General features: G+C 36.7%; 2 protein-coding genes across 4 annotated transcripts in view; both read right to left on the bottom strand.

Annotated features, from left to right (window-relative positions):
* Positions 1-15,258, bottom strand: part of LOC149819319 (PHD finger protein ING1-like) — a 34,301-nt gene extending 19,043 nt beyond the window's left edge. Inside the window, exons 1-2 of the mRNA XM_089985298.1 lie at positions 15,170-15,258; positions 13,356-13,427 (exon numbers count right to left, since the gene is read on the bottom strand). Of these exons, the coding sequence (XP_089841424.1) occupies positions 13,356-13,427; positions 15,170-15,197 (100 nt within the window). The 5' untranslated portion in view covers positions 15,198-15,258. The remainder of the gene's footprint in view (positions 1-13,355; positions 13,428-15,169) is intronic.
* Positions 15,259-23,859: 8,601 nt separating this feature from the next.
* CLASP (CLIP-associated protein) overlaps positions 23,860-27,308 on the bottom strand; it is a 28,920-nt gene continuing 25,471 nt past the window's right edge. For all 3 annotated transcript variants that reach the window (XM_089985295.1, XM_089985296.1, XM_089985297.1), the window contains 5 exons: positions 27,204-27,278; positions 27,050-27,118; positions 26,868-26,936; positions 24,939-25,040; positions 23,860-24,190 (listed from right to left, as the gene is read on the bottom strand). In XM_089985295.1, coding sequence (XP_089841421.1) covers positions 24,029-24,190; positions 24,939-25,040; positions 26,868-26,936; positions 27,050-27,118; positions 27,204-27,278 — 477 coding nt within the window. In that variant the 3' untranslated portion in view covers positions 23,860-24,028. The remainder of the gene's footprint in view (positions 24,191-24,938; positions 25,041-26,867; positions 26,937-27,049; positions 27,119-27,203; positions 27,279-27,308) is intronic.

Genomic DNA, 27,308 nt, shown 5'->3' with positions numbered 1-27,308 from the left:
CACTATTGCAAATAGGAAAGGGCTTAAAGCAGATCCTTGATGTAACCCAACCGTTATCGGGAAATTGGTTGTCACCCCTCCACAAGTGCGGACATTGGTTACTACTCCTTCATACATATCTTTAATTATACTAATGTACTTGAGAGAAACACCTTTCTTCATCATTGTCCACCAGAGAACGTCCCTAGGTACTCTATCGTATGCCTTCTCTAAATCAATAAAAACCATATGCAAATCTTTGTTCCTCTCTCTATATCTTTCAATAAGTTGTCTAAGAAGATGTATAGCTTCCATAGTTGATCTTCCAGGCATAAAACCAAATTGATTCTCCGATATCATGACAACCTTCCTCAACCTAGACTCAATCACCCTCTCCCAAAGTTTCATAGTATGACTCATGAGTTTTATACCACGATAGTTTGTGCAATCTTGTATATCACCCTTATTCTTATATAAAGGCACCATAGTACTCTTCCTCCACTCATTAGGCATCTTATTTGTTCGCCAAATCAAGTTAAAAAGATTTGTCAACCATTCTAAACCTTTCTCTCCCAAGCATTTCCAAGCCTCGATAGGTATACCATCTGGGCCAACTGCCCTTCTTGATTTCATTTTCTTCAAAGCCTCTGCAATTTCTTTCTTTTGAATCTTGCGCATGAAGTCACGATTTATCTCATGAAAAGGAATGGAGAAGTCTCCAAGATCTTGAGCATGACTATCATTAAATAGCTTATCAAAATAATCTTTCCATCTCTCCTTAATCTCCTCATCTTTGACTAAAACCCTTTGCGTTTCATCTTTGATACATCTAACCATACCCAAATCCTTCGATTTCCTATCTCTCATCTTTGCAAGCCTATAAATATCCTTCTCGCCTTCTTTGGTATCCAACTTGTCATAAACCTCCTTATATACCTTAGCCCTCGCGTTTCGAACAACTTTTTTAGCTTCCTTCTTTGCTATCATATACTTCTCCAAATTCTCATTATCACGACTCTTACTTAGATTTCTATAACACTCTCTTTTAACCTTAATAGCTAATTTGACATCCTCGTTCCACCATGATGTATCCTTACCTAGTGGTGCACCGCCTTTAGACTCACCCAATACCTCCTTAGCTACTTTTCTCATACCACCCGCTATCTTATTCCACATTGATTCTGAATCCTCCTCGAGACACCAATCAACTTCCTTAACTACCTGCTCTACAAACATTCCTTGTTTAGCTCCTTTCAGTGCCCACCACTTAATTCTAGGATCTATCCTATGTCTATCCCTTTTGCGGCATTGTCTAATTCTAAGATCTAAAATTAAGACTCTATGTTGTGTAGCTACACTTTCTCCTGGTATAACCTTACAATCGATGCAACAACCCCTATCTCTCTTTCTAAGTAGGAAAAAATCTATCTGACTCGTATTAACCCCACTTTTAAATGTTACTAGGTGAGACTCCCTCTTCCTAAACCAAGTGTTTGCTAAGATCATATCATAGGACAAACAAAAATCTAAAATCCTTTCTCCACTTTCATTTCTTTCTCCTATACCATAGCCTCCATGGATATTCTCAAATCCATCCCTACTAATGCCTACATGTCCATTAAGGTCACCGCCGATGAAAAGCTTTTCTCCATAAGATGTCTCTTGTACTACTCCATCTAAATCTTCCCAAAATTGATGCTTAATGGAATCATCTAAACCTACTTGAGGTGCATAAACACTAATAATATTAATAATATCCGTACCTAATACTAATTTAATAAGTAAAATTCTATCACCCTTCCTACGGACCTCAACTACATTATCTATAAACTGACGACTCATAACAATCCCTACTCCATTCCTATTCCTATTTATTCCTGTATACCAAATCTTATATCCCCAAGGTTCTATCACTTTAGCTTTCTCACCTACCCATTTGGTCTCTTGAAGACATAAAATATCAATCTTTCTCCTACACATAACATCTACTAACTCTACCAACTTACCAGTTAAAGACCCTATGTTCCAAGTGGCTAACCTAATTTTATGGTCTTGGACTAACTTCTTTACCCCCACCCGTCCAACAAAGTGAGGGAACCCTTGCCTATTTGACACCACACCCGGGCGCCGGTGTGACGCGTCGCTTCTGGGCGACTACCTAGCAACCCTTGCACATTTATCACTGCCTCCGGGCCTAGAGAGTACAGCGCGTCGCTCAGTAGGGAACGCCCCAACGAAATTCTCATATTGGTTCATTTTCATAGGATATGACAAAGTTTTTATGCTGGCTGTCACAGGCCTACCGCAACCCTCCTCCTTTATCCGGGCTTGGGACCGGCAGTGTATAACTACACAGGCGGAGTTAAGATAAAGAAATAGTGAAATGAAAAAAAAAAAAAAAAATTATTGAGACAAAAGTTTTGACTTCTCATTCTAAAAGTTATATGCAGACTTTCTACTATTTCATACAAGCTTAGCCAACCTAAAGCATGATCTTTTAACACGGCCTTCTAAGGGATGGTTAGTCCAAGATGCTGAACAACACAGTATGACCTTCACAGATTATAATTATGAACAACACAGTATGACCTTGACAGATTATAATTATATGAAATGAAGCATGCATATATTTTTCACCTTATGATAGATTTCATATCCTAATCACCACTACATAAGCTGCATCTGGTTCACAACCGTGCTATCCCTGCCAGATCCAAAGAACAATGCTAGACCCAATAAAGAGGCAGAACCTAGATCTGTTGCAGGCTTGTAGCAGTCATAAAAGTAGCATTCCATCTCTCTACATCCACCAAAAACCATAGCCACTCATATATCATAGTAATCAAAGATCCATCCAATTTTGTCCTTTATCTCAAAAAATGTGGTCTTAGATATTTAAGAGTTATTCTGCCTCCTGTGAAAATGTCTGCAAAGAGACAATGTGCACAAAGGCACTAAATCTTCAATATGGTATGTGCACAAAGGCACAAAAAGAGAACTTGAAACAGGTGTGCACAAAGTCACAACACATAAATGAGAACACAAATGCTCAAAGGCATAAAAAATAAGAAGAATCTTTATTGAAGTGAATAGGAGCTTTGCTAGAAAACTTAAAGAATACAAAGGGGGGTCACCCCTATAAATAATCCACAAGGAACAAAGAGGAGGGGCTCCAAAGTAGACGTTGGAGCCCCTCCAACGGTTAGAAATCTAACCGTTGGAGGGGTCCCAACGTCTATTTGTGGGGCCCCTCATGAATGAAAAAGAAAGAAAAAAAAATTACAAACATATTCAAAAAGATGAATATGCGTAAAACACAGTGAAAAGACAAAATTACCCCTATCGGGTATTACAAAAAAAATGTACTTATATATATATATATATATATATATATATATATATATATATATATATATATATATATATATATTTTAACACACACACACCCTCAAGCTTACGGTGCGATAACCGAAAGTTTGCCAAGGAGAAAATAAAATCACGGTGAACACGCCTTAGTGAAAAAATCAGTTAGTTGATATTTTGATGTCTCGTAAAGCAAATCAACGACATTCTTTAGATATTCTTCTCTAACATAGTGGCTCCATCTCGATATGTTTCGTGCACTCATGAAAAGTGTGATTCTTTGCCGTATATATGGCACTTTTATTGTCACAGCATAACTTTGTACGCCTTTGAACACTAACCCCCATATCTTTCAGTAGCTGCCGAATCCAAACAATTTTCATAGTGGTGGTTGTCATGGCTCGATACTCTGTCTCCATAAAAGATAATGACACTTTCTGGTGTTTCTTGCATCTCCATAAAACCAAAGATTCTCTTAAAAAAGATACAAAAATTAGTGGTGGAGTGACGGTTATTCGAGTCACCTCCCCAATCCGAGTCAAAATAAGCAATTAAATTTAACTCAGAAGATAAAGATAGAAATACTTCCTTATTTATGGATCCTTTCACATATCTGATGATTCGAAGCGGAGCACTCATATAAACGGTTGTTGGTGCATGTTGAAATTGACTTGCAACATGCACTGCATGAGAGATATATGGCCCGATAATACTAAGATACATTAATAAACCAACAAGTTGCCTGTAAGAAGTAAGATTTGCTAAGGGAATCCCATCATCAATCTTCATTTTTGTTCCTACTACTTCAGGAGTATAAATGCCTTACCTGTCAATGATCTCACAAGCAAGTTTAGTTTAAGACAAAAAATACCCCGTGTGAGAATAGGCAACTTCAATGCCCAAAAAACTCAAGTCTGACATTTCAAATTTTTTTATTAGAGTAGATTTGATACTTTTGATCACTGTTGCATCATCACCTATGATTAACATATCATCAATATATAATAACAGAATTACAATACCTGTATCAGAATTCATGACAAATAGAGCAGTGTCAGTGTAGCATGAAACAAAACCATTTTCTATCATTACACTAGTAAATCGATCTTACCAAGCCTTGAGAGCTTGCTTCCAACCATAGAGAGCTTTTTGCAGACGAAAAAACTTACCTTTAGGTATATTCGTACCTGAAGAAGCATCCATATAAACTTCTTCATGTAAATCTCCGTTTAAGAAAGCATTTTTAACGTCCATTTGATATATGTCTCATTTTTTAATAGATGCAATTATAATTAAGCACCTAACAGTAACCATACGTGCAACCGGGGCAAAGGTTTCACCATAGTCGATATCATATTCTTGACTATGAAAACCCACCTACATCCTATAGTTTTCTTTCCTTTAGACAATTCTTGGAATTCCCAAGTTTTGGCTTTCCTAAGGGCTCTAAGTTCATTATCCATTGCCTCCCTTAATTCTATTATTTTATTGGCTTCTTCAAAAAAAATAGGTTCTACATAAGAATGAATAGCTCTAAGGCATGCTCGATATTTAGGCGAGAATGATTCATAGAAAATAAATCTAGAAGGATTTTTCCTAATTCTTTCGATTCTACGAGAGTTATTTAATGAGGAAGATTCACTATACTTTTCAATTGCACTTTTAAAGTTATTTGTGTCTCTATGTGTATAAGTAATAGGGTCATTAGATGTTATTTCCTCTATAAGTGGATCAATAGATTGATAAGAAAGACGGTTGTTTTCAACTATGTTTTCTTTTTCACTAAAGTCATCGAGTTCATCATCGCTAGAGATATCATCATCTCTAGATAGTAATTCAAACAAAAAAGAATAATCCATATTCTCTTTATGGGATTCATCTTTATCAAAACCACACACATTTTCTAAGAAAGTCACATTCCTAGAGACATATAGTTTGTCGTTCTTAACATCATAGCATCTAAATCCTTTTCGAGTTTCGGAATATCCAAGAAATGCACAAGGAATGGCTTTTGGTGAAAGTTTGACATTTTTGTCGATAAGGATAAAACATTTACATCTAAAAATTCTTAACATATTATAATCGGGTTCCTTTTGGTATAGAATTTCAAAAGGGGAAGTTTTGTTTAGATTTTTTTAAGGAAGACGATTTATAAGATAAATGGATGTAAGAGCCATCTCGGCCCAAAATCTTTTAAGAGTGTTTTGATAAATGATTAAGGTTTTAGTTGTTTCAATAATATGCCTATGTTTTCTTTCGGCTAGACCATTTTGTTGCGGTGTTTTTGGACAAGATCTTTGATGAACTATTCCATGGTTGTCAAGATAATTTTTAAAATCACTTGAAAGATATTCTCCTTCAGAATCGGTTCTAAGGATTTTTAAATTACCATTAAATTGATTTTTAATCATTATATGATATGTCTTAAATGTTGCAAAGACTTCATGCTTATGTTAAAAGAAGTATATCCAACAAAATCTTGAATAATCATCAACAAAAATAGCATAGTAAGTGAATCCTCCCTTAGATATCATGGGTGTCGGTTCTCATACATCTGAGTGCACAAGTTCAAAGGGTTTTTTGTAAACATAGATCTTTGTTCGAAAGAAAAGCTCCTCATTTTTTCCAAGAATGCAATCATTAAAAGTGAAATTACTTTTACAGAGGTCCTTAACAAAATGCAAATAAAAAAGCGAGATGATGGACTTCTGCAGCCACTTGATATCCCAGAGTGGAAGCGGAACGACATCTCTATGGATTTCATCATAGGGCTGCCTAAAACCCGACGACAGTGAGATGCCACCTGGGTGATAGTGGATCGTTTGACGAAGAGTGCCCACTTTCTGCCTATCAGGATCAGTCAGAGCTTGGAGAGTTTGGTAGATTTGTATGTGGATGAGGTGGTTCGACTTCACGGGGTGCCACGATCGATCGTGTCAGATCGAGACCCTCGCTTTATGTCTCGATTCTGGCGCCAGTTGCAGCAGGCTCTTAGCACTACATTAAAGTTTAGCACGGCGTTCCATCCACAGACAGATGGGCAGACAGAGCGTACGATACATACACTCGAGGACATGTTAAGAGTGTGCGCTTTAAATTGAGCAGGAGATTGGGACAAACATGTGAAGCTTATGAAGTTTTCGTACAACAACAGTTTCTATGCCAGTATTAGTATGGCATAGTACGAAGCTCTATATGGTCGATCATGTTGATCCCCAGTATGTTGGGATGAGGTTGGAGTTAGAGCGGTGGAGTCTCCAGAGATCATCCAGCATTATGCAGACCAGGTGCGTTTGATCATACAGAGATTGGTTGCAGCGCAGAGTAGGCAGTAGAGTTATGTCGATCAACGGCGTAGAGAGCTCAGTTTTACGGTGGGCGATCACGTGTTCGTGCATATTTCTCCTACGAAGAGTGTCTTCCGGTTCAAGAAGAAGGGGAAGCTAAGTCCTCGGCATGTTGAACCCTTTGAGGTTCTTGGACAAGTCGGGGAGACCGCATACCAAGTAGCACTTCCTTCTTAGTTTTTGCTGATCCACGACATGTTTCATGTTTCGATGTTGAAGAAGTATGTACCTGACCCCTCACATGTGATCTGCTATGAGGGGATCGAGGTACAGCCTGACTTAACGACAGAGGAAAGGCTGGTAGAGATTGTGGACCGCCAAGAGCGGGCGCAACGGAGTAGAACGATTCCGTTGGTGAAGGTGCACTGCCAGCATCACGGACTGGATGAGTGCACTTGGTAGCCAGAGGTGGATATGCGTCAACACTATCCCCACTTTTTCGGTACATTCTAATTTCGTAGACGGAATTCTTTTAAGAGGTTAGGGTTGTAATATCGTGTATTTTCATACTTAGTCATTTTCAGATTTTTTTCATTTTTAAATTTTTTTCAAAAATTTGGCTATGGGAGAAAAATCGTTTGAACCTCGATATTAGACCAATGCTTATGATCTGAATTAAATGGATTTGGACTTTATCCAAGACCCATATTAGTCTGGATTCGATCCATATCATAATTCAATTTCATTTTGGGCATGGATTTCGATTTTAGATCCAAATCCAAATCTATGTCCAATGAATATTTAGCTTTAAATTCAATTTAAAGCTTTAAAAGACTCCTAAATTAATTAAACTATCTTTGAAATTTCAAAATATTTATTTTATTATTAAATTATTAATTAATTAATTTCTATTAATTCTGAAATTTAATTTGTATGTTTGTTTAGGACTCCTAGATAGAGTCCTTATTGAAGTTATCAAGGCTCTAGAAGGTTTGAGAGACTTAGAGTTTTCTTGGAAAAAAAAATTGAAAAGTCAACCATAGAGTCAAGATTTTCGAAAGGGAGAAAAAGTCTCAAATGAAGTAGAGACTCCCTCTTCAGCCCATCTAGAAGGGGATGGAGGAAGGGGGCGTCCTCCCCTATGGGGCCTATAAAAACCAAAAAAAGAGAGCGGAAGGGGAAAAGGAAGAGGAGAGAGAAAGAAGAAGAGGAGAAGAACACTTTTTCTCCATTCATCCACGTTTTTTATCTTTCACCACTATTTTTGGGTGATCTACATCTATGGTATGGGTTTCTTCTCTTGAATCAAGTGAGAAATTGATTATAGGTTGGATTTCCATGCAATATCTTGATGAAAATCCATAAAAAAAAAAAAGTAAATATGTATATTTTCCTCAAAAATACGAGGATGATTCATAGATCTTCCTCCATGGTTGTATTCTTGATTCTTTTCATCTTTTCAATGAAATAAAATTTTGTACAGGCTAAAAACAGTTTTTATTGGTGGTAAGAGTGTTTATTTAGCAGTTGCTTTTGATGGATATCGATTTCCATGGATGGATCATGCTATGAACCGATTAGATGCATATAAAAATATGTTAAATCAATGTTGTTTGCAAGCATTCTTAAATCTGAATATGTAAGCATATTGGTCATATGAATCGGCTGTGGTATCACACTTTTCACAAGCATGTATTATTAAATTATGAGATCCCATGGTCATTCATGCTTAAACGAGAATGTGATGCATGGGTTTAAAGTAATATTCCGACTGCTTATGCTTGTTGATTTAGTAATCTGTACATGTTTGTAAAACCGGATGAAAATATGAATAGGGATACATGCTTGAAAGAAGAAGCTCTACGTATACTTGCAACCTAAATGTGTATTAGGTTCATGCATGCAAAATCAGAGTTAAGCATGAGTATTTGTGCATTTTTTTTAAAGCCTATCATGACACGGCAGGCTTGCATAGGATCAGCCTGTGTAGGGTGGTTGCTGGGCTTTGTTTCAAAAAAAAAATAGCAAACTTTTTTGTGTCGGTTGGCTGGCAGCCAGTCGAGTGGCACTTGGCTGACTGCCAGGCCCTGGCAGGTGGTGCATAGGCCAAGCCTGGGCCGTGTGGTCGACTGGGTGTTGGATTATGCTTTACAAAAAAAAAAAGGAAACTTTTTAAAGAAAAGGGTTTTATGCATGTCGTGCTTTGTCTGGAAAAAATTTCAGACTTTCTATGGGTTTGGTATGGCCAGGTATGCGTTGGTGGAAATCGGTTGGATATATGCAAATCTCTTCTTGTGCTCATGTAGTATGCCTATGTGAACGTGAAAAGAAAAATAAGTATATGCAGTTTGGCATGATATTTTCAGATTTTTGCTCATGGAAATAAACTGGTTAAGTTATGCATGTTCATGGTATTATTACAAAATTGTTGCATGTACATGTGCATACCGTTGGCACCTACTTGAACTAGTATAGAGGTGCATGTAAATATTCAGAATATGCTAAGTGTGTTAGACTTAATCCTATGCATACAAAGGGGTGATATTTCTCATGTGTTTAGACTTGCTATGTGACGCATCTTCGAGATATTGTTGTAAGCATATTTACCTGTGCATGTACATACATGAAATTGAGATGCTTTTGCATGATCAAAATGGTGTGATTGTTAGCATGTTTTAATTGAAATGGTTCATGAATAAAAGATGCACTTGGTATGGTTACGTGAAATCATGCGCATGCATATGAATATTATTGTTTCAAGCACATATCTAAATTGGCATGAATAAATGTACAATGAGAAGCATTTAAAAAGAAATGCATAGCGGCATGATATTTATGATTTTTGCATATGAATGCATCGATGATCAAAATGACTCATCATGGGCCGGGTGAGCCTTGAGCTTGAGTTATTCTTTGTTTTAGTTGTTTTATACATTGCAAAAATCAAATATAATATTATTGTTTTAATTGCACTGTTCTATATTTGTCGCGGGTTGTGGTCCCGTGTAAAGCTTCGCATGTGGATATGCGAGTTTGTGTTATTAATTCTGCATGTTGAATTGCAAATTAAAAAAGATGAATTAATAACAAGATAAAAAAATTTAAAGAACAGTGTAATCTCCATTTTCTTGATATCCCTTCTATAGTGTAGGAATCTTGAACATTGCAGTTTTGAATAATCGTGAGGATACTAAAACTCTATGTGCATTGTTGTTTCTCCTAAACCTGATATTGGGGTTCTTCTCCTGACCACGATTTTAGAGAGTTTTCATCACTTTGCCTGGGGGGGTGTAGATACCGCTATTGTTTTGGTATACCAAGAAAGTGGTACTTGTTGATGTTGATTTTTCTAGTGTCCCAACATTAGATGTTGATTTCTAATGTTCTGATGGATGGTGTTGTTTCCTGTTATCAGTAGAGGACTAAGTTTGGAACTCAGTATTAGAATACAACTTGTGTACTAAGTTACCCTGAGAACCCTACTTAACCTCGAGAATTCTTACCCGTTTTGAGTATCCACGAACAATGGTAATAATAAAATGTGGAACTTAAATATGTTTACATCTTAATAGGGACATACATATGAAAGAGAAATTGATTAAAGATAATAAATTATTCATGCATGTACACTGACATCATACATTTTTCTATTATGCATTAGATCAAGACTATTTAATTGTTTCTCTACTTGTCCTGTAAGATTAATTGCATGATATTGCATCTTGTTGCATGATGAATATTCTTACTGGTTACTTGATATGGTTCAATTATTCTAGTAGTATCCCTTTAAATTATTGCATGAATCATATATATATTCTTTATACTTATTTGTTTCATTAGAGAGACTTGCACTCAGAATCGTTGGTTCTGACACCCACATTTTTATATCTTGCAGCCTCTAACACCCAGTTACGGGACTTGCTTCTGGGAGAGCTACGAGTGCATTACGACTGTTGGACAGATCACTTAGAGACAATGTGGCTCTACTCCTTCACTTACTCATTTGCTTACTTTGATTCTTTTATTTTGCACTTATCTCCTACTATTGGATTCTTGAATTAATAAAGTTGATTCAGTTTGGGTTTGGTTTGAAAGATGGGGTGTAAGATCTCTTGTGGTTTTATGGATATGAAATGGAATTGTAAAGGCCCCGGGTTTCTGAGAAACTTTCCACAATTGATTTTAAAAAAATACACTTTTCAGGGGTATGAGTTGGGGTCGTTACAGTTAATCTCATATTTTTTTAGTATTTAATTGAGATTTTCTATTTCTCATTGGTTGTTACTTCATCAATAAAGTATTTTTTATTTATTTGTATTTTTAGATAATTTTTATAATTTTTTAAAGTTTTCAAAAAAAATTTGAGGCTTACGCTTTACGCCTCACCTCAGTTTTTGGTGGAGCGCCTCGCTACGCCTCAACGCTTTTCACAACACCGCTTGATGTAAACAGTCCTTGCTCGTATCATACTTACATAGAACACTTCTCAGTTCAAAGGACCAATCCTACATGCACAGCAGCTACCCATCTCATTGGCTGGAAAATATAGCACATAAGCAGAACCATCTTCACATTTCTTGTGCAAGCACAACCTTATAATTATAAAAGTGAATTCTGAATTTTTCATTTGTTTGTACACATGCAGTGCGACAATGGCACTAGTACACTTAAGAGCATATGGCAACCAAAACCAGCTTCCAAACACACACAGCAGCTAACCATCTCAAAGGCTGGAAGACATAGCAGAAGCATCTTCACACTTCTTATGCAAGCACTTGTACACTTGAAAAGTGCATTACCAAATTTTCATCTGTTGCTACATATACAGCAAGAGTGTATCAATAGTATATTTAAGAGCATATGCGAACTAAAACCAGTCACCAAACAACGTTTAAATTGTGAATTTGAACCTCAATGCCAAAGGGACATTCCTCCTATTACATTGAAAAACTTGATAACAAAGTGTTAAATAGTTTGTTGCAACAGAACTCCTCTTCTACAAAATGTATGTAGAACAATGTTGTGAAAAGCGTTGAGGCGTAGAGAGATGCTACACCAAAAACTGAGGCGAGGCGTAAGCCTCATTTTTTTTTTTTTGAAAACTTAAAAAACTATAAAAAAATATCTTAAAATACAAATAAATAAAAAAAATGCTTTATTGATGAAACAACAAGCAATAAGAAATACAAAATCTAAAATAAATACTAAAAATATGAGATTAACATGCAAAAGTAACTGAGAAACTGATCGCAAAGCATAAGCCTTAAAAAAAAAATTAAACTTAAAAAAACTATAAAAGATATCTAAAAATACAAATAAATAAATAATTTGCTTTGTTGATGAAGCAACAAGCAATAAGAAATAGAAAATCTAAAATAAATACTAAAAAAATAGGAGATTAACATATAAAAGTAACTGAGAAATTGATCGCAAAATGTATGCCTCAAATTATTTTTTTAACTAAAGAAAAAACTATAAAAAATATCTAAAATACAAATAAATAAATAAATGCCTTATTGATGAAGCAGCAACAAGCAATAAGAAATAGAAAATCTAAAATAAAATACTAAAAAATCTAAAATAAATACTAAAAAATATGAAAGATTAACATGAAACTGATTATATAACTTAGAAAAAAAGTAATGATTAAATTATAAAAAATATCTAAAAATACAATTAAATAAATAAAATGCTTTATTGATGAAGCAACAAGAAATAATAAATAGAAAATCTAAAATAAATACTAAAAACATATTTTTTTATGAAGAACGCCTTAGGTCGACGCCTTGAGGCGCGCCATTTGCACCTCAAGGCGTGCTTTTAACAACACTGATGTAGAGTCATAGTCACCTGTATTGTTCATGGTAATTTCTCAGCGAGGGTTTTTCTCAAAGATATTTTCAAAAGGTGAAAAAACATCGGGAAAATCTCGGAAGAATAAAAATTGAAAAATATAAATATTAGTAAGAAAGAATAGGTTTTCTATTATTTTTCTTATAAAAGAATAAAGAAACAAGTTTTTAAATTACAACATAAAAAAAGGGAAAAAACTGAACTGAAAATATATAAAAATAAGTTTTTTTAAATTGCAAAAATATCACGATATTTTCGTTTTAGAGATATTTTGAAAATAACGTGAGATTTTCTCGATATTGTCGGCTACCTAAAAGTATCGGTATTTATTGCAATATTTCCATAATAACACTGATATTGGTGACAGAGTGTAGTGCTCATTCAATGATCTGTTCTATGAACAAAAGAGCACTATTTAAAGTGATCATGGACTTTGACCACTGCGAGAAAGATGTACCAAAAAAACTTGTTAAACAAATAAAGGAAAATGTAAATACTGCATTATGTTATACTAATATTGCATTGAACTCCCATGACTATGACACCATTATGACCTTAAAGCTTGCCAGTCATTATTACAGTCCAATTGATAACATTCTGACAACGGAAAAAAAAAACACTCATATAAAAACAGATAGTATAAAGGCATCCCGATTCCACAAGCATCATATGTTGGAAACATGGTCAGATCATGATTTCCAAAAAATAAATTATTTTGGCATTTTCAAAGACAAAGAATCTAACTGTGTTATTTTTTGGAGCCATCAGAATGCAAAAATCAGCATTTAATAGCTCAGAAGAAAACACAATGACACCATTGCAATAAATCATCATACTCACAAAGTATAAATGGCTTTACCAACTGTATTATACCTTGCAAAGTGTTATCCAAATTTTGCATCAAGGAGTATTTGCAGTAGAGATCATATGGTAAAGAGTCTATGCCTGCATAAAACCACGATGAAGTGACATTGTGCACAATTTCAAACATACAGAATGTTAATTAAAGCGTTGAAAAAATGGAGATAACTACATATATGCATATGTATCACACAGAGGAATAGACAAGCACTATTTTTTCTCTTATACTACACATACTGTTCTCATAGTAGTTCTTTCTTCTAGGAATCTGAAATTCCCACAGCAATAACAGATAAGGTGTGAACATTGGAGAATATACAGATGTAGAAGTATGTTAAAGAATAATGGCTGCCATTTGTGATCAAAAAGATATACTCGGAACTAAGTCAAGAAGTCAGGCAACAAACAGATACAGGGGAAGTTTTATACAGGCTAACATATATTGCAGTCTTAAAAATCTCCTCTTCCATTTCCCCATGTTTCTTTCACAGCCTTAACTTCCAAACAATTCAACTTTTACAATTGTAACTTTTCCAACCAACATATTGAGTTTTTATCATGAAAGTTTCAACCAGAAATACATAGAAGACATTAAACTTGAAGGAAATTAGTGAATCAACACCAAAAAAGGCCATAGACATGGAGTGGACTGAAGAGGCAGATTCACCTCATGAATGAAAAACACCATCCATGCCTAAAAAATGGATTAACTATGACAAAGGAAACTCAAAGCTGCAGGCTTTCATTGGTTAATTACCATTTCTATTGAAGCCAACAGTCTTGCACTTTACAGTTTACACGACTATGCTGTTATATGCTCAGGCTCATAATAACACTTCAAGAATGGAAGAAAGAGCAAAATGATCCTGATGCTAACATGCCCCGTAAAACAATGACACAGAGGCACATGCACATACATGAGGCACTCACAGAAATGAATACATGAAGAAGCTTATGACAAACCAACAACGACGTTTTCAAATATATGTAATTCCACTTGTTCACGAACCCTTCCAACTTTCTGAAATCATCTTGCAATTATGCATCGTTTTCTAAAAAACTTGCTTTCTGCGTTACAAATCATTCATTCTACTTTTAAGAGACCATCAAAATTCAATTGAATTTGTCGTTTTCAAATGACATCATTTACCAGATAATCTTTTGGGGAAAGCATGGCACTAAAATCACATCCAGAAACCAACCACGAGAGCCGATCTTCAGTTCCGCCAATCCCATCAAATAGGAAAAGTAAAGAATCAAAAGAAATAAACAAAGAAGAAAACGAAAAAGAGAGGAAGTCATAAGAGCAACATGACAAGAACACGAGAAAACACATCAAGCGAACACAAAAATACAGAAAATATCCGCTGATACAAACCACGAAGTTCACGAACTAATTCAAATAAGCAATTGCACGCAGCGAATCACATTATTCACATTTTCCACAGAATCGCAACAAAAATTCCTAGGATCAAGCACAAAAAGGAAAGATTACAAACTAAAATAAGAAGAATGTATCAAGTAACTACGAAATTCAACAAAAGACCTGCCGATACAAATCAGGAAGTCAACGAACCCATTCAAATAAGCAATCGCAGAAATTTTCACAGAATTGTAACAAGAATTCCCAGGGTTTCAAACAGAAATCTCGTGCTAGGGCATCGAGAGACGAAACGGAAAAGGAAACCCGCACGAACTCAGCAAGACGAGACCATATCCACCGTAGATTTTGAAATCAAGTAGAATTCTAGGGCATGGAATTTAGGGTTACTCGAGAGAAAAACGAAGGGACAAGACATCGATGGAGAGGGAAAGAGGGATCTTACGAGCTAAGAAATCGTCGAGAAAAGCCATATTTCTACATCTGCTTTCCCTTCTTCGAATTGATCGCCCACCTTGACGCGAAATCTTCCCGCCTTACGCCTTTTATATAGGCACGTGAGAGAGAGAGAGAGAGAAACCGAAAACCAAAAAGGCAAAAGGGTCGCATTTATTGCAAAGGTGGTACTGTGAAAAATGATTATTATACCCTTCAAATCGTGTAATTTTACAAAATTGTTCCTACCGAATCTTAGGGCTGCAAATGGATCGATCGGATATCCGATCCGAGTCCGACATGTTCTTTCCGGTTGGATCTTTTAAGTAAAATACGGATGTTAATTCGGATTGGATTCCGATCTGTTCAATCGGATTGCTTGATCATCATTTCAAGTCAGATCTGGAATTGTTCCCAATCAGAATACGACCCGGTTGCATTTTTTACATGTAAATAGTTTTTTCTATTTTTTCGGATCCAGTATTACCACATGTATTTCAGATTTGCATTCAACATTACTTCATCGGATCTACTATTTGTATTTTGGATTCAGAATTGGATCTAGAAAGATATGTTCATAACGGGTCAGATCTGGGTCAGGTCATGATTGATCGGAAACTGGATCCGATTTTTTAAAATAAATGGATCCGGTTCAAGATTTTGATCCAACTCAGGTATCGTGGTAAAAGTCCCAGATCTATGGTGCGAGTTTCTGGGTATTTAATCCATGAAAATTGGGCAAAAATCTATCCACTTTAACTTGGGAAAGATGAAATGAGAGCCAAGTGCAACCCGATTCTCAGCTGGACCCCAGGATGGTTGTTGTGAATCCAACCCGGATTTGGATGTGTACTTGTCTGACTGAGAATATGGGTCGGAACCACCGAGGTAGTATCCCATGTGGTAAGCGGGGTCCTGAGTCATTTTGAAGACCAAGGATCGAACCCCGCTGTCACATGAGGCTGCTGTTGCTTTTACACGGTTGGGGGCACGTAAGGCTGGGTGGTCGTGTCTCCAACCCGGAGTTTACCTTGCAGTGAGGCAGGCCCGCTAGTGACCCGGTTCTTGGTGAGAGTTTATTCATCATAAAAATAAAAAGAGAGAGAAAATACGGGTCGGATTTGGTTCAGATCTGGGTCTGAGAACTTTGACAGACTTGCATCTATTGTTGTTCTTAATCGTGTCCTGATTGATAATATGCCGCCCAAAATTTGTAAGTTTGTTTCTGTAAGATCCCCTTTGGCTATTTTGCACACAGATATTTCCTACTTCAATAAAATCTTGAAAATATCATGAATTTTTCTAAACAACTCTTATCTTGAAAATATAACGATATTAACTTGATATTTCTCTGATCAACACCACTTTTAATTTTTTTTATTTGTCATATTATTAATATATTTTAAATTTTATATCTTGAGAAATTTCCAAATTGGCATCACCGTTTGGCAAATTAAAAAAATCAGCTGAGTGTGTAATTTTTTCAAAAAGACACCGAAGCTTTGTTTTTGGTGGACCAGATAAAAAACTTTATTAGTTGCAGTTACTACTAAATTATCTTGCATTAGTATGAATATATTTTACTATTTTACCCTTCAATAATTAGAACATATTTTTGGCCTTATTTCCCAACTTAGTTTTACAAACCTTATGAATGTTAAATTGGGTTTTGATCTGATATTTTTTCCCCTCGTTTTTAGTTTTAGATCATTATTGCCATCATGCTACTTCAAATTGTTTCCACTTATAGAAAATACGGTTTGAAGTTTGAAAGAGATGTGAAAAAAAAAATGTTTAATATAATGTTAAGGTCGTATTTTAGTTTTCGACATAAATTTATTGGGACTTTTTTTTATTAACAATAACAAAGTTTAAGAGCATTTTTTTATTTTTCAAAGCAAAGTGCCAATTTAATTTATATTTTTCATTTATTAATATTTTTGCTGAAAACTAAAACTTTTAATTTATCTCTAAATTATTCACCGAGAAAATCCTGATATCAAGGTTTGTGACATCTGGCAGCATGGTGCGAGGGAAATGGCACACACACACTGAATCTAATTCCTTGCATGACCACTCAATTGAATAGGAAGCAGCCCGGGGGACAGGGTCCTAGTCTCGGGGCCGGCAAGGTGATCGTAGGTATGGCAGGCTGATCCAGTGCGACCAGGTCTTCAAATTGGGTACAGTTTCTTGGGGTTATAAAAAACAACAGCCTTGGATTGAAAACAGTGATGTAACATCCACCAACGCAACCGTACCGCAATGTAAGGCAAGCTTTTTCAGTATAATGTGGACATTACACATTTTTATTATGTAATTAATAAGAATTTTATTTTGTTATGACGTAGTTCTCTTAATCTCCGGATGGGACCGTGGCAATCGGGTCGGCGTGGCAGGTCGACGGGTCAGCATACCTCAACACAAACCTGACCCGTTTATTAAACAGGTAACCCCACACGACACAGTTAACCCGTTTAATAAATGGGTTAGCGGGCAGGTTGGTGGGTCGGGTTCGGGTAAATGGATTGGCGAGGATGATGTTGAGGCCGAAGAGTCGACTGTCGAAGAGGGCGTTCACGGCAAAGGTGGCGGCGGTGCTGCTGGCCGCGCTCGAGCCGAGGCCGCTGTCGAGAGGGAGCCCCTTCTCAAGCGAGACCGAGATGCCGACGGACCGAACACTGATGGCTCAGAGGGCTACCATCGCCGCGATCCCCGTGCAGTTGTGGACGGCGGCGACCGCGACGTGGCGATCGCGATACGGTCGGGATAGTCGACGACGACAGTGACATGGTCACCGAGCCCCAAGACAGCGCAGCCGAGAAAGTCGAAGCCCGAACCGTGGTTAGCGATGGTGGCAGGAGCGAAGGATCGAACGGTGGAGAAGACGGGGGCTGGCTTAGCCTTGAGGGTCTCCAACTCGAGCCATCGCGACCTGCATAGGACGACGATGGAGGGTCTACGATGGTTGGGGTTAGGGTTAGGGGTGCAACTAGGGAAGGGCAAGGGGGATAGAGGGCATCTAGCGGAGGTGATCGTTCTATGAGAAAGAGTGAGAGAGAGACGCAAAAGGGGGCAGTTAAATGCACAAGGTTTAGGGTAGGATGACGCTGAGGTGTTTTTTTTGGGTTTTGGATCAATGACATGACCTGCCCGCCTAATCCATTTGTTAAACGGGTTGGCGGGTTGGCATACCCTTAACACGAACCCAACTCGTTTAATAAACGGGTTAAGCGGGTCGGCCTGTTTACGACACGAGCCCGTTTAAGCCAAACCCAACCCCGCCTAAGAAGCGGGTTGGCGGGTTATGTCATAAATTACCACCCCTACCGACACCCAAGCCCTTACAGAGCCCATCAGTGAAAGGTACATGCACTTTCTCCCCAAGTCTGCTACCACTTGGGGGACCCAAGTTGGTTAATTAATGAGAAATTTAGTGATATTCTTTTTTAATGAAATAAATTTATTGTCATTCTAATGTTTAGAAATTCACTTATTAAATAAAATGCCAAAGAAACTGGAGAACAATGTTTGTAAGGGATGTAAATGGATTGGATTCGGATCGGATGTGGCCAGTACCATATTCGATTAATTGGATGTTGGCTAATCGGATTCGAATGGTGATAAGCTCATATCATATCCGCTTTTTTTACATGTAAACAAATTTGGTTATTTGTCAAAATTAGATATTTTTAGGATTCAGTAGCAAAAGATCAAAACCATATCTGAAATTGATTATAATCGGATATTGTTTTGACTTACCAAATAGTCAAGTTTGAACACTTTGTGTTCGCTCGACTCGAGAGAGCTTGTATATATACATATGAGAACTAAACATATCAGGCTTGGCCCTCGTTCTGCCCTATTATGCATAGATCGAACCATTAGATGTGTTTAGCATGAATGATTTGGTGTGAATCTACTCTTGGATTTTTATTTTTTATTTTTGACAAAAAACATGTTTTTATGAGCCAATAAAAACTGATACCTTCATGGCCATTGATTTTGGATAACTGAAAAAACGTGTATACAGATCAGATTTGGGTGATCCAAGAAGCTGGTTTCCACTAAGTGTAAAAAATAATTAAAACTATGATTTTTGAAGGAGCCTAACGAGACCTAACGAAAAAGAGGGCACCTAAGAAACACATTACTATATATATAGAGAGAGAATTGAACATATTAGGCCCCATTTCTCGTTCTTCCCCATAGGTTTTAAGTGTTTTATGATAGATATGAACCGTTAGATGTGTTTAGCATGCTCGATTTAGTGAGAATCGATTCTTGGATCATATTTTTCGGTGAAAAACATATTTTTATGAGTCAGGAAAAATTGGCACCTTCATAGCCATTGATTTTGGATAACCCCAAAAACCTATATACAAGTCAGATTCCATCTATCCAGAAGCTGGTTCCCACTAAACAAAACCTATAGTTTTTTTATACCATGAATATTTAATTAAGTTTTATGTTTTTCCAATTAGGGTATATATGTGAATGGTGTTTCTTTAGAATTTAGGGTTTTATTTAGTTTTTATTTTTGGAATAGCATAAACTATGAATCTTTCATTAGGTTTTAAGGTTTTTGTGTTTTTTTTTAATTAGCATTTTGGTATTTTTCGTATTTTTCATTTCAATCAACATTAAACTTGATTCCACTTGGTTTTAGTCATAAACTTAAAATTTTATGGTTTTTTTTTAATTATTACAAATATGAATGATGTTTGTTAGGATTTAAGTTTTATATTTATTTATTTTTAAATAGCATGAATATTTAATTAGGTTTTAGATTTTTTTGTTTTTTTCAATTAATATTTAGGTGCTTGATTTTAGCTTTTTAAATGAGATGAATATTTAATTAGGTATTTTTGCTTTTTTGTAATCATCATTAAACATTATTCTACACGCTTAATTTAAGTTGGAAACCTAACATTTTTGGGGTTTGTCTTTTTTTCAAATAGCACGTACATGAGAGTGATGTTTGTTTAGGATTTAGGTTATTTATTTATTTATTTTAAATAGCATGAACCATTAATATTTCATTAGGTTTCAGGGTTTCTGTATTTTGTTCTAATTAACATTTAGGTACTTATTTGTTATTTATTTTTAATCACCATTAAACTTGATTTCGCATGCTTGATTGTAGATCTAAACTTAGAATTTTAGGGTTTTTTAAATTATTATACATATGAATGATATTTGTTATGATTTAGGTATTATATTTAAATATTTTTATATAACATAAATATTTAATTAGATTTTAAGGGTTTTTTTTGCATTTTTTTTACTGTGCATTAGTGTCCACCCTAATTTAGTTTCCTGGCTCTGCCACTGCACCCAGGTTCAGGTTACATCTCCAGACAAGATAATGGAAGCATGGAAGCCAAAACCCAATCCACATAATTTAGGAAGCACAAGAAATATATAATTTTCACTAAAAATGTATACAAAAATACTCAGGTTGAGGTCTTGCCATGGTGTTGCAAATGCAGCTCCACTACTGCTAACCATCCATCTTGACATTTCTCGAAATGAACATTGTAACCATCTTCACCATGCAGCAACACTGCAAATAACGTGGTCATTTACCAATGTTGTAAACAGATGTAATTATTGTCTTTTTTTATGACGGGGAACCTGCCAAGGAACAGGTCTGGCTTGGTGGGTGTTCCTCTAGTCCTAGACAGTAAACCCAGAATGAGAGCCCTAGTTTGCAAGGACACCTTATAAGGATTCAGATCCAGAACAGCTAAATACATGAGAATTCATATTCAAATTGGATTTGGGACAGCCAAAAATTACAAAACCTCCGTCCTAGGTTCCATCCATTTGGCCCAAAGGGGATTGGTATAGTGGGATGGGACCTAGGCCGCTAGGCAGGTGGTTCAAATTCCATGGGCGTCAGCCCTTGCGCAAGTCAAAGCATGGCGACTCCTTGAGAGCAAGGAGCAAGCCCATGGAGTTTTACGCTGCTAGGACAACGACCGTCAGTGCGGTAGGCAAAGCCAGTACAGCTAGGTCTCTAATCCTGAGGGTGTTTCTTCATGTAAAAAAAAAAAAGAAGGTTCGATCCATTTGCATCCCTAGACACCCATGAGGTAAGCTATCGGTATGATCCTTCCGGGAACCGATCCCGGACAAGATGGCGTTACACAATCTTACCAAGCACCACCTAACCACCGAGCTCAAACTAATTTAAACTGTTGTGTTGTACTACTAAAATCTGAAGTTTTGGTTAGTGAGGCAAACCAATGTAATTGTTCATTTGTAGTAAAACCTGAAGTTTGGTTCATGAGAAAGGTCCTTTGGTTTTCCATTATTCACAAGACACTAGACACTTGGGTGCTTTATTCTCATCCGATCGTACGTAGAAATGCCCATAGTTGCATATTGGAGCACGTTCCCCTACTGGAAAAGTTCAGTGTTCTAATCATCATGTTGGGAAAGTTGCAACTCTATAAAATTTTCCGAGGATATGTATACCCCAGTGAAATCTGCCTTCAGGATACTTTCCCACATTCGTAGAAGCCAAAAATGGCTAATATGACCAAATGCATGAAAAAGTTAAGGGTATAATTCCTTATCAAAATATTTTTCCATTTAGAAAGAACATAGAAGACAAAATACAGATCCAATAGTATAAATGTTTTTTCCCCAAAAGTCATTTCAAAATAGTAAATGGCATCAACTTTTGGCACAATACTGAAACTGGCAGCAAACTAAAAAAATATGACACATCTAGCCAATTCACTTTTTTCTTCACACTTTTGCCCTTTTGTTGCCTAAGGTCAGACACGTTGATCAAAACCACTTGCCCAATGATCCTATCATGGCACCTGTTTAAATGGTGTCTGATTTTTTTCAGGCGAGAACTTACATGGCGCCTGATTTTTTAGGTGAGAAACTTTAAAAAATAGTTTTAACCAAGGCAGCTAATTATTCAGGCAAGAATAGGGCAAAATCATTAAAAAAAATAATTGGCCAGATTTGTCATATTTTCTAATTGGAGATCAATCTCGGTATTCTGTCCAAAGGCTAGTGCCCGTCTAGGTCTTTATGGGTTTAAAATATAATTGTTCATGTTCAAAACGATTCTCCAAAAAGAATGAACTTTTTATTGCATTCGAGAGAAGGAGATTTTCTTGTTTCCAATGTTTTGGTGGAAAAAAAAAGTTTCAAACCAAACATAGATAACCATAAATAAGTTTAGCAAAAGGGGCATGAAGAATTTGTTTCATCTGCCAACAGAATTCTCTTGTTTGGAAACCCTTCATTGGAGGTCACCAGAGAGGTTTTGCGAAATCCACCCTACTGTGTTTGGGAGGTAGGGAATTATGAGAAAAAGAGTAACCAGCGTAGCATTTGCCAGCGCCAGTTCCTCAAACCAACAAACACTGTGAAGAGGTGGTCTCTTTCAGTAAGGCACAAGCTGATCATACTCCATCCCAAACAGCATAAGGCGGGAACTGGTGGATCCACAACTGGTTCATCCAAACAAGCCAGTGGGAGCTGCTAGAATTCACCACTTTCTATTGCAGTTGTGGATTTCACAGAAGCACCTCTAAAGGTAAGTTTTCCAGAGCCCATGTCCAACCACCAGGAAATCAAAGGGAATATTGGAACCATTGTCCATTCTAAGTCTCCCATGAAAATGCATACCCACGAATTACATATTAGCATTAACTCAGCTCGACGGTTTCATCTTAGTGGCAGACTGATTTTCCAAATATTTACACCAAATTCGCACATTTCCCACCAAGATCGCTCATGCTGGAGCCTTTTTCATTATTAAACACGTTTCATGTTGGAGAAAATTCCATTCAGGGGCCAACTTTTTGCTTCTAATTAAAAGAACGGACCTCACTTTTTTGAAACTCCAGAAATGGACTATAGGTTTTATGGGAACCGTCAAGCATGCACCTCGGTCAACATCCATCATATTGAAAAACATGATTCCCTGGTTTCCGATATTGTTCTTCAAAAAAAAAAAATCATCCTCATAAAAAAGAAAAGGGTAAATATTTTAAACAATTGAGTATGAAGGTTATTATTGTGATTTAACTTATTATTTAACCTGAGTTAAGATATGCCTCTATTTGGCAGATTCCACAACTGAAACTAGGGGCAAAGGTAGGACACTAAATAGAATTTTCCCTTTCATGTGACAAAATATATTCTAAACTAAGAATATACACCTACAAGAATGACCAACTGCAAATTTTCATCAAAAAAATAAAAACAAAGCGACTCGCCAAAGGCTCTCAAAAGGGGTTTGACGTAGTGGGATGGGGCCTAAGCCGCTAGGCAGGCGATCTAGATTCAAATGTCATGTGGGTCACAAACTTGAGCAAGCCAAAGCATGACGACTCCCAAGGGCAAAAGGTAAGCCCACGGAGTTTTACACTACCAGGACAGTGACCCTAAGAAAGGCAGGCAGAGCCAGGGCCGCTATGTCTCAAATCCTAGGGGTAGTTTCTCCGTGTAAATATGAAAAAAAGCAAGATGTCGAGCCGAATTAGAGTTTATATTCCAAAGAGCCCAACAAGGAAGCCATTTGGAGGACATGTGGATAGGGTTTGTAATTAAAGGAAATAGAATGTCATGAAATCTCCAACTTTTCCCCTTGATGGAACAAAAATGCTGTGGCTGGCATCAACTTCGCGTGAAAAAACATCTCGCTAGAGGTACAATTTCACATTTATAATAATTCCTCAAGAGGACACCTCCCATCACTCACCCAAATAAAAAAACCAAACGCCCACTCTCGTATGAATGAACAATGACTATACAAATACACAAATGAACCACCACCACCAATTCATACACGCCCCGAGTACAATGATGAATCCACTCAACCAACACCGGCCTTTCACCCCTGGTTCGCATTGATTGCAGCTCCTGATCTCGCCTGCGAAATGCGGTTGGCATAGATCGTTACCAACCGCAGCTGGGTGCTGCTAAGCCCGCCAAGGTACGGCAAGAAGGCTTTACCGAGCACGATATAGATATCAACCAAACAGAAGACAACAGTCTGCAAAACCAACAAGAAGATGCGTGTAACAGATCAACGACCACCAACTTCCAGCCGCAAAAATGGAAGCAAATAACATGGAGGAATTCAAGAGAGCAGAAACGTGTGGAAGCTGTCTTTTGGCTGTTCAGAAACCACTAGACAGTAAGATATTTTGCAGACAAACACTTCACGCTGAAGGACGTAAGTTGATTCAGAAAAACAAGGATCAATCTAAAAGCTACATGAAGTTCAGTTAAAAAGTACCACTTTGTGAAAAGTCAACACAAGAAGTGGCACTTTGGTTATAAAAAAAAATCTTCAGGATATTTCCATAAAAAATTGCAAAACTAAAGTTATTTCAGATGAGATTTTTTTAAAGGAATTTGGATGGGTTTTTGGGAAGGCAGAGCTTATTGGGACTTGCATAAGTTTGATTCATATCAGGTCCCCTGTCAACTTATATAAGGGCCACAACATCAAAAAGATCGGTTTCATTTTCAATTTTTCCTGCCAGGCTTACTTCCGGACATGTCTTTATCAAGACCAAACAAGGCAATTAGAAAAAGTGCTCACATAAAGGATTGAGAATAAATGAAAGCCAGATATGGGTACATCTTTGAACTCCCAAATATCCTTTTCAATTATCTGTATTTGAAAATTTCTTGATCATGCTTTGCAAAAATTCCAGTTGAATGGTCATCATTATTCATATTATGTAAGTAAATAACACCACGGTGAACAGATAATGGACATCATCAAGGCTCACCTTACGAACATCTGCACTCTGATTCCCGAAAGCATCAAACAGAGCAGGTAAGAATGATGGCATCTGGGCCATTAACTCCTCTTGTGAAAGCCGCGCAACAAGCTGAACAGACAAAAGAAGCATCTCATAAATGAGCATAGTAAACTCCAGGAGCCATATCAAGATGCTTATCAATCAAAAATAGGAAGTACCAAAAAAGAATCGGATTATGATTCAAATTTTGACCATAGAACAGATTTGATCCAGTTCAGGATAGGTATCCAATAATATAATTCAATGCCAATCAGTTTGAAGAATTTTGCAAAATGTCAAATATGTTACTCTAGGTGTTGAGAAACTAAAGGACTTTCCCAAATATTGCATTTTCATCCCCAATATAGAAGGCATGCCAAATCTAGTCGACTCATAAATCAGACTGATAGGCTGCATTGTTTATCTAATGGCCACAAGCACCGTGAAAACACAAAGATTAGCAAAGTACGCAAATAGTAGTGACGATATGCTTCATAATCATGGCAAGCAAACCAATTGACGGCCCTTACCTACAATGGTGCAATAAATTGGATTATCAGTAAGTCAATTCGTGATGATCTATGGGTCTTCTTATACTCTACACCTGGTTCTTTTTTCTGATCTGTTACAGAGTGGCAATGGTGCCCACCAAGAAACTTTTGAAGATGTTCTCTTCTGAAGCTTCAAGAAAGCATGAAACTATGAATGACATAAATGAGATAAACTCCATGATTACACGAGTTACGGATACATGGTCACCTCTACCTATACCCCAGGATCCTCTTTTCCTTTTTCACTTTCTTTTTTATACATTCCAGTCAAAAGGAAAGATCTATTTACATTCAAGCAACAAGTTGACAAACACACCCAAGAGCAAACAAAAAAGAAAGGGAAAGAAAAATGTCTCGTTTTATTGAAGAATCTGTCCAAGATAACCAAAGGACACTGGACACATACCCAGAAAGTGTTCAATAGTTCCTTTAGATATACAAACCATCCAGATAGCAACAATTGCCATTGCAACAAAACTGAAAAACCATTTCTTCCTCTGAATCTGTTTAGAAAATATAAGGTGTCTATCACTAAAGTCCAAAGAGAGAATTCCCCTTCATCTAACCATGCTAATCCATAAAGTTAAATAGAAAAGGGAATTTGTGCAAAGATATAGGGCACCAATCCAACAATCTGATGGCATAAGAAATAATGTTTTAGAACATGATGATCCCTTGGTAAGCAGTTCAAAGTAGGATAATATCCAGAGGAAGCCAGCAGCCCTAGGCAAAAAAAGCCTTTAATAAAATAGCACTTTTTGAGGGAGGGATGCCATCACATGTAGCAAGATTTAACCAAGAAGCAACCAACCTCCTCGGCATCTTCAAGATGATATCTACCTTTTTGTTTTTTGTCATTAAGCCAAGACCCTTTGAACTTTATGTCCACCATATTTATAATTGTTCATCTCTTAGACTAATGAAAATTGATCTTCTGATGACAATTACTTGAAATGTAATTAAAAAATCTGACAGTTAGTGTTCCTAGGCTCACTGTCCAAGAAGACCTCATATTATGGAAGAATTCAAAACAATGGTTGCCTCAAGAGTCTGCCAAAAGATCTGAGTTTGTTTCACTATATACCTTTGATCATTTTAATCATCACTAGCACAGATGCCAAAACATAGAAACCTAGGTTTTGTCCAACTTCCAGACAAGCAAGAGTAGACTATCCAAGGAATTCGTGCTCATAAGAAAACTTGATTCAAGGAGATGAGTTCTACAATGGACATTGATGGCTCTCCTAGAAGTTAACTAGGCATACACTACCTCAGCAACAAGATGCAACATCATCAGATGTGAAGTTGAAATGCAGACATATCAAGAAGTCAATGGAATTTGAAACAGAAGGCATGAGAACCGTACCTTTGTCAAACAATTAATGCAAGAGACAAGTGTTTTCTCATCTTCACTTACCAACAATGGTATAATAACCTGTAAAAGCAAAAAAAAAGAAAAGAATGAACTAATCGTAGAAAAGAATTGCAAGCATCTTTGCAAAAATACTCTTTTAACTTCAGGAAATGCTCTATTTAAGAAGCACTCACAGTAAGACATCTGTATGGATCATACTGGGACAATACAACTGACAAACAGCAGTCAGCCTCACTTGAAACCTGAAAGTAAAAGCAACATTTTATTACAATTGAAAGAATAGAAGATTGACAAGGTAACAGTTCCTCAAAATAGGTTAAATAATACCTTTGCAACCACATCCCTGGAGGCATGGAGCAGTTTCTCAATAACAATTTCAACAGAATCCTCCATTGAATCCCTCTGAAAATAATCAAAGAGAAGTAAAATATC

This window comes from Nuphar pumila, chromosome 13, assembly GCF_984573655.1.
Source record: "Nuphar pumila chromosome 13, dmNupPumi1.hap1.1, whole genome shotgun sequence".
Classification (NCBI taxonomy): domain Eukaryota; kingdom Viridiplantae; phylum Streptophyta; class Magnoliopsida; order Nymphaeales; family Nymphaeaceae; genus Nuphar; species Nuphar pumila.
The sequence above is the reverse complement of the archived record's forward strand: the minus strand, read 5'-3'. Positions and strand labels throughout refer to the sequence as shown.